Source organism: Ailuropoda melanoleuca, chromosome 10 (genome assembly GCF_002007445.2).
Source record: "Ailuropoda melanoleuca isolate Jingjing chromosome 10, ASM200744v2, whole genome shotgun sequence".
NCBI classification, from domain to species: Eukaryota; Metazoa; Chordata; class Mammalia; order Carnivora; family Ursidae; genus Ailuropoda; species Ailuropoda melanoleuca.
The window spans coordinates 57,598,747-57,612,123 of NC_048227.1; the positions used below are offsets into that span (position 1 = coordinate 57,598,747).

At 43.0% G+C, this 13,377-nt stretch overlaps 1 protein-coding gene across 1 annotated transcript in view; it reads left to right on the forward strand.

Annotated features, from left to right (window-relative positions):
- The window catches only part of SOBP (sine oculis binding protein homolog), a 161,525-nt gene that overhangs the window by 124,853 nt on the left and 23,295 nt on the right, over positions 1-13,377 (forward strand). Inside the window, exon 6 of the mRNA XM_034670766.1 lies at positions 12,209-13,375. Within this exon, the coding sequence (XP_034526657.1) occupies positions 12,209-13,375 (1,167 nt within the window). The remainder of the gene's footprint in view (positions 1-12,208; positions 13,376-13,377) is intronic.

Genomic DNA, 13,377 nt, shown 5'->3' on the forward strand with positions numbered 1-13,377 from the left:
CCCCCCCCCCCCCCCCCGCCCCAGGTGCAAGCATCATTGCTTCCTGCGTTCGCATTTGGCCTTTAAGGACTTTCAACTCCCTGACACTTGACTGCTACTCTTGCCACTTCAGCCCTCTTTCCCCCCCCTCCACCTTGTGACCTCTCCTACCCCTTGGCTCCTGCTTACAGCCTGTCCTTAGTGGTCCTCTGGCTTTATTCCCACAAGCGCTCTCCCCACCACTCCTTAGTCTCTTGGAGTTATCTTAATTCCCACCTTCCCAAGGAAGGAATACTAATTGGTTTGTTGGATTACTCTGTCCCTGTTAGGCAGAGCCAGACCAAGGTCTTGAGGTGACCTTGGGGTCAGTGAGCTGTGGCCAGGGAAGCAGCAGGGCTATGGCCACAGCAGGCACTTGGCATCTAGTGGGTTCCATTCTGATACAAAGCTAGTTAATACATAGTTCTTTTCCTCCTCCTCCTCCTTTCCTTTCCTGTTCTTCCCAAGTTCTGCACGTGCTAGTCCATGCCATGTGCATGCCTCGATGTAGCAGAATATACTCAGTAATGCCTTTTATTTCACTCTGAGATACTAAGTATTAGAAGAGAGGCCTGGCCTCACATATTTAGACTGCCCCCCAAATGTGCCTGTCTTTCGTATCTTACCAGATCCAAGGCCCATTGCACGGGCTGTTTGCATTAGGTAGCTCTGGCACGCTCATTTCTCTTCACCCAGGAGCCAAGAGTCTAGTTGTAAAATGGCTCAAAATGGAAGTATTCCTCCCCATTTCCTTTCCTTTATCCGAGTAAACCAAAGGATGATGTAGTTAGTTGTACAGGGATTATGAGATGTGGGCTTTTTTCCAAACACTGACAATTGATATATAATTATTGCTAGTCTTAATTTATTTATCTCTAAAATAAAGCGTATATGCTGTTTGTCTCTCCCTCCCTCTCTCTCTCTCTCTTTTTTTTTAAGGTTTATTTATTTGAGAGAGAGGGAGAGAGCACAAGTGGGAGGGGCGGGGGGAGAGAGAGAGAGTCTCAAGCAGACCCCACACTGAGCACAGAGCCTAACGTGGGGCTTGATCCAAAACGAGATGGGGACCTGAGCCGAAACCAAGAGTTGGATGCTTAACCAGCTGCACCACCCAGGCGCCCCTGGCTGCTTGTCTCTTTACAGACTTCTTGTGAATGGTATTGTGATAGTGTCTATTGAGTCAGTTGAATTTACTGGGAGAAAGGACTTATATGAATAACAGGTGTGTTTAAACATATAGGAATACATATCTTTGTCCTAGGCTGTCCTGTTTCATACCATTTAGCACAGATGTTAAACCTGAATGGGAGATTGGGTTGGGCTAACCCAGGATTTGCTTATGAGAATGGAGTCGTAAGAGGGATGGTCAGTGGAGAATCTAGCTTTAGTGGAATTTTGGCTTTCAACCAGGTGGTTGGCAAGGCAGGATGGCTAAATTCATGGAACAAAGATGGAAGAGAACCAGGCAAAACAACAGTCCACAAACATCCAGGAAGCTATTTAGAGACAAAGGAACAATGTACAGATCCAGAATCAGAAGCGGTCCAGTGCATGCCTTAGATACTTAAGAAACTGCCACCAAGTGGGTGTTCTCACAGGTGTTAACTACAAGACAAGACAATAGGCAACCTAAATTATTTCTTTTCCCCAAGTTTGTAAGCCCAGCATCCTAGACCTTTGGAATTTGTAGCATTGTGCACCAGATGCCATAAATGTCACATTTGTGTGTAACTAAGCATAAGGGATTCCATTGGTGACTCTGGCCCAGGCGACTGGTGCTGGCCTGAAGCTGAGCCTAGGGCTAAAACACCCGAAGTGAGCCTAAGACCACAACCTGGCCTGCAAACCTCCTCATTACTGCAATTACATTGCTGTCAAACACTCCATAAGCCATTGGAAAGAGTGGAGAATTTGGGGGTCAAGTGTTTTGTTGATTTCAGTTTCTGGGTTTTATTTTTGTGGTGTGCTTTTTTACTTTGAAGTACACATCACAGGAAAATTCATAGTGGTGGATTTTCTCTTTGTTTTTATAACTGAGATTTAATAGAAGAATACGGGTAAATAAGAGTAGAGTGTAGGTAGACCAGTTGGCTCTGTGTTTTATTTTATACATTTAAAGGTGGTTCTTACACATTTATAACCATAAAATTAAAATATCTATATTTATATGACACCTTATATTTTTCAGAGTGCTTTCATTTGCAGTATTTGTTTTGATCCTCACAGCAGAACTTGAAGGGAGACGGAGGGCCCAAGGGCACGGAAATATGACCCAAAGTTACAGGGTGGACAGGACATGGGTCTTCTGATTCCCAGCTCACCACTTTCCTCACCAAACCATGTTACTTCCCAAATGAAGAGTAAAAGCCTGGGGCTTGGTTGAAGATTGGGAAGAATGTATTTAGAGATTGAAGGTTCTCATCAAGAAAAATTTAAATTGTGAGGTAGGGAAGAAAGGCAAAACTACTCAATAAGCCTATAAAACTGGCCACACTGAAGTCAGCAGGTGTGACACAGGAAGAGATGGGATAGTGAAGAAGGGACCAGTCCTTCTCAAGAGTAAACAAAGTCATGAGCAGGAATAAACAAATGGCTTCTGATATCTCTCTACCAAGGCAGAGAGTGGGAAGGACCAAGTTACCCTGGATTGTGGGCACAAAAAAATAAAAATAATCTCAGAGATACCACTGAGATTTGGAAGTTTTTTGTTTTTGCCTAGACTGGAGCTAACACGAAGAGCTAAAATATAAAACAACATACACCCCCAACATATCTAATAGATGGGTAAAATTCAGGAAAATATATCCTTGTATGGCAATCCATACACTTCAGAGGAAATGGAAAATGGGAATTTTAGGAAAATAAAAAGAAACATCAAAGGAATTGTTTTGGGGTATTGAGTACAAAATCTGAAGCAGACATTAAAAACAGATTATTTAGCAAAGAAGCAAGAAATGCAACAGCTTACCTAAGTATCTGCTAAGAATGTCATTCTCTTAAAAACGGAGTAATTGACTTTTCTTCCCGTGCCTTGGTGATAGTCTGAGAAGGCAGAGAAACAGTGAGGAGAATCTTACTTTGACCACCATTTGAGTAATATGGAGGAGGGCTGCTTAGTATGTGGATGGAGAGGGGAAGTGACCCAACTACCTTGGACTGTGCAGTGGAGAGGGAGAGAATGCTGGATATGACCGGCCACATTCCCTAGAATTCAGAAAAGCAGATTTTGTTTAAGTTCCAAGGACAGGTGGATTTAGTCCCATGGTCAGAGACTCAGTATAGTCTTAGGGGTGGAGGAGCAACATGAGGGGTGGGAAATTCCATAAATGAATTCTGTGTCAAAAAGGCTAGAATGCATGAGGGGCTGAACCCTTGGGGTACTGCCCAGGGTAATAAAGAGAGCTCTTAGGGCTATGCTTGTGAAAGGAACAAGAAGGAGAGTTGGATAGATCAATGTTTATAGCAAATGGTTAATATTTAACAAAAGCAGGTGAGAAGGCAGGGCTGGGTAACTTTTATTTGACTTCTTTCCATTGTCTCCATAAAGGGAATGTTCTTGAGACTGGGTAGGACATAATAAGAAGGCTATGAATTCCATCTTGGGGGCAAAGAGATAGGCAGAAAACACCTGCTATGCTAAGCAAATTCAGATCTCCAAGCCCCTAGGAGGGAATTTGTAGATAATTTCATATCTACTTTTGTATAATCTTTGCTCTATCATGATAAATGGGAGAGGCTTTAAAAAGACCAAAAAAAAGGACAAATGTTGACCAAATTTTCAAAATTGGGAAAGAGTTTCTGATTTCTGAAACTCTAGACCCAGGAGGCTGGATGGTTTACCCTCAAAAGTCCTGAATATATCATTAAACAAATGATTGATGAGCACGTAGGAGAAAAAGGTTTTGGTTGACCAGAAGCTGAGAATGAAGCAAGCAGTGTGGCAGAGAGAAAGAGGATAGGTTGTGAGTTCTGGATCTGGATCCTGGCTCCACCATTTGTAGGCTGTGAGAGCTTCAAGAAATCACATCATCTCTTTGAACCTTTGTTTCCTCATTTTCAAGTGAAATGGGAAAAACAGTAGCTCCTTTACAAGTTTGTTGCCAGAATTAAAGGAGATAAGTGAAAGCTTCAAGCTTGGTACATAACAGTTACTCAGTAAATGTTTGTTTTTAAAAAGCAAAGACCTCATGGCAGGATATGACTGCTATAAAAAAAAAAAAAAGCACATGCATTCTTGGGTGGTATTAGTGCAGGTAAAGTGTTCTATAATAGGGAGAGCAGAGTTCCCTGGGCTCTATGCCGGTCAGGCTGCTACATTCCATTCTGGGCTCCACCCCTTAAGAGGGGGATTACCAACGTGAAGTATATGCCTGGGTACAAGGCACAGGAGGGCAGACAGGACAGGGGGGCTCTGGAAACTTGTCCTCCTGGAGAATGGGCACAGGAACTGGGGATGTTTAAAAATAACAATCAGGGAAACTATGATGGCTCTTTTTAAGTATTTGATAGGCGGAGATTGAGAAGAGGAGTTGGCCTGTGCTAGGAGACCCTGATGAACAGAACTTCTGTCAGTGGGTGGAAGTGACAGGGACATGAAGTGGTTAAGCTTTTTGATAGTCAGAACTGCCCATCAGCAGAATAGGCTGCTTTAAATGAGGCTGCATAGGGCTCTGCAATTGTATTGCAATCGTCTTTAGAAGGCCACCGGAAAAATCAGTGCAAAGGAGAGAGATTGCCATGATGTGAATCAGTCTTCGGCTGTGTGGATGTATCTGGATGATTCTTCCTGTCGCAGGAAGTCTGAGTGCTACCTGGAAGACCATCTGTGTATGTGTAGAAGGGAACCCAAGCTTGCTGAGGGAGTCAGGTTGAGCTTGACCTGTAAAGTTCCTTAGAGGACTAAATTCTGGAATTTCAAAATGAGTTTATTACCAAATATTAGTCAATCATCTTAATCCTGTAGCTTTAAAAGAAAATGCAAAAATCCTTGCGATAGAGGGGGGCAATATGGCGTTTGAAGCCAGACAGATCTAAGTTAGAATCTGGATCTGCCATCTATTACCCGCACAAATAATCTTGGGCACATTATTTAATCTATCTAAACCCCAGTTATCCATGTGGTAAGGGACTTGTGGAGATTAAACAAGGTAATCCATGTAACAGGGTTAGCCTGGTTACTAATGCTTAAATAATGCTTGCTACCGTTAGTACTAAGTTCTTATTACATCAAATCAGGGCTTCCAGCAGGCACTATAATAAAAGTCATAACTTTTGATGAGGTGTCCTGGAGAGATTTGAGGACTGGGCAGAGGCAGATACTAGGGGCTTAAGTGGGGGCAATCCTGAACATCCACAGGTAGGAGCTGGTTCCATTTGTGAGCCAGGGAGCCTAGAAATGTGCACAAGGCTGTTAAAAGAGGATTGAATGAGCTCTGCAAGTAAAGCTCTTAGCCGGGTGTCTGACAGGTTCCAAGTACTCAGTATGGGGTTGGTAAGTGAGTGAGAGTTTACCAGGAGCAGCTACGAGCCTCCAAGAAGCAGCCAGAGAACAGGCTGGTCTTTCTTCCTGGCATGTTTCTCGGGGAGTGCTGTCACTACTGATGGGCTCCTCTCACAGCTGAGCACCTGAGGCTTGGAGTGATTAGCTGCCCGGCCCCACCAGGAGCAGGAGGCTGCAGGGGTGGACCCGCTAATCTCTAAGATTCTTTGCAGGGCTAAATTTCATTACTCTGAGATCTCTTGGGCTATTTCTGTGTCCTCTCAGGGCCAATAACTGGAAAACAGAGAAGGAGACATTTGGCGCCAAGTAGACCAGATTTTCCAATGTTTGAATTTTTTAGTTTCCATCCGGATGACTTGTGTTAGGAAGATGTAAGTGGCGTTTATTCAGCATAAATGAAGCAGAGAGTGTTGTGATGATATGCTAATGCTCTTAGGCAAGCTAACACGTCAGACCAAAGGAAAAACTCACCTTCTTCTCGGTCATGTGTTTGGCTGTGAGGAGGACCCATGGTCACTGAACACAGGCCAGGATTCCATCTCTTGCTTTGGCTGTAGAAACTGACTTGGGTCAGTAATGAGCCATTTGTCAACGCTCATTGAGATCCTGCAGACCAAGCCCAGCTCTTCTCTGCTCGACAGAGTTCATGGAACATGAGCAAAAGAAGGATCTGCCCCGCTCACCTGGGCCAAGACTTCTGAAATCCAGCTGATAATGTGTACGAGGAACTTGAGTCGCGGTATAAAGTTCCTACAGGGAGGTTTTCTAATGAGATTTTCAATTCTAACAAAGATGCTCGTTGGCCTCTCCTTGAGTTCCAGATCCTGTGAGAGAAAGGAGAGAGAAGAGGGGAGAGAGAGACCAAACTACAAAGCAAAACAAAGAACCGAATAAGATCCATAAATAAAAAGAACTATGTAGCAAACATCATCATGTTGAAATCCAAACCTGTGCAAAGTTTATTTTGAAAATGAACTTCTCCATGAATTTGCTTTAAAAAAAAAAAATAGCCCTTACTGGTTCTAAATCCTTCTCCTGATTTCTGGGTGGCTTTGCAAAAATCTATGGCTACGCCCTCTTTTTCCTTCCTTCACTCTCTAATCCAACTTTGCAAGGAAACTTGGAATGGTGAGCTTGATCCCCGAATCAGGGTTTGGTGCACCCCTCCCCTCTCCATGGGGACTCATCCTAACATGCATTCTGCCATGCGGGGCTTGGGTCATCCTGTCTGAAAGGCCTGTGTAACTGTGGCTTTTGGCCCTTCCGTGTAATGAGTCAAGCAGATCGCTCATCAGCCCTGTTTTTTAATAAAACGTGAATAGCACAGTTTATGGCTTCCACTATTCAAACAGCAGTTGAGCAGAAGAGAAATTATTCCTTTTAATGGTTCGAACACTCATTTCCTAGCAGCCGTGCTGCTTTGTCAAGCTTTTGCCTGAATTAGAGAATGACCGGGCTTGGAAAAGAAGGGGGCTCGGCAGGAGTTGACTAGAATCTTCTCAGGATGGTGGTCAGCCGGGATGCGCATAGAACCATCGGCTTGGTTCCCTGCAGACAACCTCTCTGTTACCCTGGGACTGTTCCCTAGGAAGCTGGGTGGGGGGCTGGTGTCTGTGAGGTGCAGCATGTATTTGCCCAGAGAGATACACACTCCATTCTCTCTCAAAGACACACAAGCTCATAGGAAAGCTATACATGACAATTACCCGTTTTCCTTACTAACATTGCCATAGAAACATCCTCCCATTAGTTAAAATGAACTTAAACATATGGGATGTTCCTGGGACCTCAGCAACCATGAGGGAGGCGGGCTAGGGACTGAAAAAAATGCACTGTGCAGCAAGCTGATTGATCTGCCTGGCACACAGGCATTGCTATTTACTACTAGTAGTTCCATTTCACAGAGGAAAAAACTGAAGCTGAGATTTTCATAAGTCGCACTGCTAGTAAACAACAGAGCCCAGACTCAAACTCATATTTTCTGATTCCAAATCCTGGATGATTTCCATAGCATCCTTTGCTGCCCAAGGGCACTGAATTAGGGCCATGATGCAGGCAGTGTCTAACCCCACCAAAATAGCAGTTGCTGGGGCCATGGGACCACAGGGTCAGGCTGGAAGCAGGTTTCCAGGTGGGGTCAGTTTGAGGCCTCAACTCGTGCGGTGAGGTGACTATAGGTAGGGCAGACTGCAGACTCTAAAAACACTGATGGCCCCCACCCATGTCTATCTGTCCTCCTTTGCTCCTCTCTCTGGTGAGCTCATGATTTTTTTTTTTTTTAAGCTAATGTGGACTGCAAAATCAGCGCCACATTTAATAGGGCAAGGCCTAGAGAACCAGTCTCTTAGGGCAAGCTACAATTTTGTTTAAGGAGCTATAACTTCTGAGCTGTTACCTGGGTGCTGTATTTGTGGAAAGTCAGGAGCACATGAAAATTTTGTTTTGTTTTTCAAATAGTTGATGGCATTCAGGGGATTGCTAATATCTTTTTATTGTTCCGCTGTTACAAATGTCTTTGCCCAGATAAGAAAGATTTCAGCAAAAGGGTTTCTTAATTAAATATTGTCTCATGCCAGATTACCACTCAGATGGCGACGGTGGGTTCCATTAAAGGGTGAACTTCACTCCCACAGTCGACAGCTGATTAATGTGTTAATTAGGAACCCTGACCCCCTCCCCAGTCACCGGAATCTTCTCCTAAGCCCAGCAGAATGTATATATTATGCCCATGTGGGTAACCTCATGGCATATTTTGGCTTTGACTTTGGACGTTTATATAAAAATAAAGGCTCAGTTGCCAACATGAATAGCTTTCTTTCTTTCCAGGGGAAATACAAGATGGAAAGAGTTATAGGAACCAGAAGTCCAGCCTTCCAGTTTTCTTCTATCAAGAGCAAGTGATATTTCTGCTGAGGCAGTGTCTTTTGAGTAGTTTAGCGGTGTAGGTTGCCACACATTTATTTCACAGGAAAGGAGTGAATCCATCAGGCCACCGAGCTTATAAGTACTACCCTGGCAGTCAGCCACCAAAATATAAATACTCTAAATGGACTAAAGGAAATGTTCATTCTGTTGTTTAGAATTGGACACATCCCAGGAAGGTAAATTTAATCTTTTTGAGGACTGCTGTTATAGGGTTGAATGGAATATGCGTTTGTTTATCTCCTTTGTGATCTTTTTGTCTTCCTGGTGATGCATTATGTATTTGTGATACGAAGCATTTCAGCTGTCTTGCTCAATGGCATTGCATTAGCTGATTGTTCAGTCCCCAGATTGCCATCGTTAAACGGCTTCAGCTTCAGCTCTGTCCAATCTGGGACCTGTTAGGGAGAGAAGTGGAACCAAAGAGGCCAGATTCCAACAGAAACAAAGCTGGGGTGGAATTAGGGGGAAATCATTCCAGAGCCCAGTGAGTTGAGCTCTGCACTTCTTAATCTTTATCTTTTAAAATATCTGAAGGAATTCTGGTACTTCTTGGCATAATAAGAAAAAACTAGTGCCTCAAAAAGTTTAAAAAAAAAATTAAAGCCGCCTGTGGAAAAAGAAAGGAAGAATACCCTGTAACACGCAATTCAGAAAACCATAGTTTGTGAGACACATGCTGTATATTTCTTGGATATGCAAATGTTATTTTATTAAAGAGAGAGATCTATGGTATATATTTTCACCTAACTATCACATCTTAAGTAATCAGCTCAGGCTCCTATGATGAAATCTTTAATTACCAGAAGTGTGTCATTAGTTAGATGTCGAATGAATGATGGTACTGTGTTTTATTGCCTCACATGATATAGCCATTTGTGCCATAAATTCATTGACCTCATCTTAAATGATGTGTCCTGTAAGACAGATTTGATTCATTATTTCTTAAGTGACAGATTTTTTTCTCTAATAATTTTTTGCTTCATCAGAAAGATTGCTTTTCTGTATTTTTAGGTCAGTGTTCTGAATTGAAATATAATAAGGCAAGGATATACACATTCACACTCACATTACCCAAAATGAGACAGTCATAAACTTTCACACTATTACCTAAATGCTTTAGGATGCTGCAGAAAATGAAGTTGTAAACATTAGGCCTTTGCTTTAACTGGAAAGTTTGATGCAATAGAATTTTGCTTTAAAACTTTGATGTCTGAAATTCTTTTTATGTGGAAATAGATAAAATGTGGTAGAGAATTCTCATTTGATAATTGGATGGATCTATGAGCATTCCTCATTCATCACTGAATTATTAAAAGTGAAGGAAGGGAGAACATTTAAGTTATATTTAGATTATTTTTTGTAACTCCACTTGAAAATATTTATTTAGCTTGAGGAAACAGAGGAATCCTCTGGAGGCAAATAATTCAATCTGGCAATTTAAAAACCAATTAAGGATTTCAGGAAACTCTTTCCCCTTATGGTTAAAAAATAAGATCCAAAAGAAATATGCCAGAAAATTTGGCATATTATTTTAATTAGTTTAATTCATTGATAATATTTTTTAGTTCATGATTAAAGAAGCTATATTTGATCCTTTCCTTCAAGCTTACAAATTTACATTTTAGGCTTTAGGCTTTCTATGGATGCCTAATATTGAAACAGAATCGGGTGGCTTTATTTCATACAGGGATTTAAATGTCACATCATTACATATTAACTTTATAAAAATGATCAGGTTTTAAAAATAATAACTTACTTGCCTCAAGGTTTAACTACTAGTTTATTTAACCTTTATCTAGATAAGAATTTTGAGGGTCTGATGGATTTTGTATGTTTCTTTTCATCAGAGGCAATTCTGTACTTAACTTGTAAACTTGTAGACATCTCAACTATGATTTAAAAAAATTCCTGTAATTCTAGAGAAACCTGAAAATACTGTACTGAAATGCATTGAAAGTATATTAGCATTGAAATTATTCCTCTTGCAAAAGGGATTTTTGAAAGGGTAATTTGATATGAGACTACACAAAAAATGAATGTGTGCCAATAAGTATCTGTTATTCAGTCTCACGCCTTGTAGCATACTACCTGTAAATATCAGTGGGAAAAGAGAAGGAAGGGAGTGGATTTACACATACAGACTCACATCTGCCACAAGTGTGTACACCCCCAGTCACATACTAGCCTGCCACCACTGTTTACAGACAAGGAAAGCTGAGAGTTAAATGCGATGAGTAATCAAATGCCCAGCATATGTTGTTTCTGCATTGTTGATGTGACCAATCGTGATTAAAAGTTATCATCTTTTAATGCTATCAGCTTACCATAGTTAAAAAAAAAAATGCACTAACAACAGAACAACAGATACCCTCCTCAACAAAAACAAGTTCCCATTTAGAGCAATATTGTAACCAATGCTTTATGGAGGAGAGCCTTGAATTCAGAGAACTCGCCATTACACTTCAGAATTTCAGAATTCTTCCTCTGCTGCTGTATGGTTTGAGTGCTAAGGAAATGACAAAAAAAAAAAAAAAAAAAAAAAAGAAAAAAAAAAAAAAAAAAAAAAAAAAAAGGAAAGAAAGAAAAAGAAAAAGAAAAAAAATGTGTGTGTAATTTCAGTCAAAAAAAAGTAAGGCACTGAAAGAACTACTGAAAATTTTGACATCTGTTTATCTGTTTATAGCTATGGCAAGATTACTCATATTAATTCTTGTTTAAAATGCCATATGAAGGAAAGACATTTGTGCAAACAAGAGTCATATTTGAATTGTAGATCATGTCTTCACCATCTGTGAGAGCTGATGGTGTTGCAAAATTAATGTGTTAATGAAATCACAATAATTTCTCCAAAGTAATGGGTTCTGAAGCCGAGAATGACTATTTTTTGAACTTTGATGTCTAGTGATTTCCAATTGGGAAAAGCTCTCAGCCTTTAATTAGTTCTGCAGCCCAACTTTAAAATAAATTTGGTGATATCTTTCTTTTGCCAGGAGTAGATTTGAAGGGGGGAAGAAGCCATAACAACTTTTGGAAAACGTTCTCTGGTGTTTGAAAAGTTGTTAAATAAGACTGCCTGCCAAGAAATGTCACCAAAAATTCTGACTACTGAGAGAGAGTGGGCAAACAGCTCAAAAAATAATTCTAGCTTGCTGCAACATCACAGGTTGGGAATAGCTAAACCTCACACAGACTTCATGACGAATTCCAAGTTTCCCTTTGGAAGCCAGACATAATGATGTTCCGCGCTTTGTGTTATTGGTTAACACAGCACAACCTTTCCAACTGCATTATTGAGCACAGTCAATAGTGTAAAGTACTTTGCGTGAGGAGAATTTTATGGGGCTGTATTTCAGAGTCCACTGAACTTCCTGGAGAATCCTCCTCTCCACAACTATTCACGTTTACGTTTACAACGAGCCTCTTTGACAGGTAAAAATATGTGGGCAGGTAGATGTACACCTTTCTGTCAGATCCACCTTTACCTTGAGCTTAACGGGCACAACACAGTTTGGGGTTGTTGTTGACTTGTTTTTAATGGAAGGTGGTGATAATTGCTATTCCGAAGAATTACTATTTAAAAAGCAAGTCTGACTTCCAAGGAGAAATCATTTCACAAACATTTAAGAATGTTACCTTTCGGAAAGAAACACTTCAGTCTGTTCGAAAAATTGTGATAAAGTTTGAAAGAACCTCTATGTGAAACATGAAACACGATCTACCAGAGGAAATTGCTTATCTTGTTTTCTTTTTATTACTGTGTTGTAGGTATGTGACTGGTGTAAGCACATAAGACACACAAAAGAATACCTGGATTTTGGGGACGGGGAAAGAAGGCTTCAGTTCTGCAGTGCAAAATGTCTCAATCAATACAAAATGGACATTTTCTACAAAGAGACACAGGCCAATCTTCCAGCTGGGCTGTGCAGCACATTACACCCTCCCATGGAAAATAAAGCAGAAGGCACCGGGGTGCAGCTGCTCACTCCAGACTCTTGGAATATCCCTCTAACAGATGCTCGGAGGAAGGCCCCCTCCCCGGTGGCTGCAGCTGGCCAAAGCCAGGGCCCTGGCCCATCGTCGTCCACCACCGTGTCTCCATCTGACACTGCCAACTGCTCTGTCACTAAAATCCCCACGCCAGTGCCCAAGTCCATGCCCATCAGCGAGACTCCAAACATCCCTCCTGTCTCCGTCCAGCCACCTGCTAGCATCGGGCCTCCCCTCGGTGTCCCGCCTCGCAGTCCTCCCATGGTGATGACCAACCGCGGCCCGGTGCCGCTGCCCATCTTCATGGAACAACAGATCATGCAGCAGATCCGCCCGCCCTTTATTCGCGGGCCGCCGCACCACGCCTCCAACCCTAACAGCCCTCTGTCCAACCCCATGCTCCCAGGCATCGGGCCCCCGCCCGGCGGCCCCAGGAATCTGGGCCCCACTTCCAGTCCCATGCACCGGCCCATGCTGTCGCCCCACATCCATCCCCCAAGCACCCCGACCATGCCTGGGAACCCCCCGGGCCTCCTGCCCCCACCGCCCCCGGGCGCGCCCTTGCCCAGTCTCCCCTTCCCGCCGGTGAGCATGATGCCAAATGGCCCGATGCCCGTGCCCCAGATGATGAATTTCGGGCTGCCGTCGCTTGCCCCGCTGGTGCCGCCCCCCACCTTGCTCGTGCCATACCCCGTGATCGTGCCCCTGCCCGTGCCCATCCCCATCCCTATTCCCATCCCTCACGTCAATGATTCCAAGCCCCCCAACGGATTCTCCAGCAACGGGGAGAACTTCATTCCGAGCGCCCCTGGCGACTCCTCAGCGGCTGGAGGCAAGCCAGGCGGACACTCCCTGTCCCCTAGGGACTCCAAGCAGGGCTCATCCAAGTCTGCGGACTCGCCGCCCGGCTGCTCCGGCCAAGCCCTGAGCCTAGCGCCCGCGCCCGT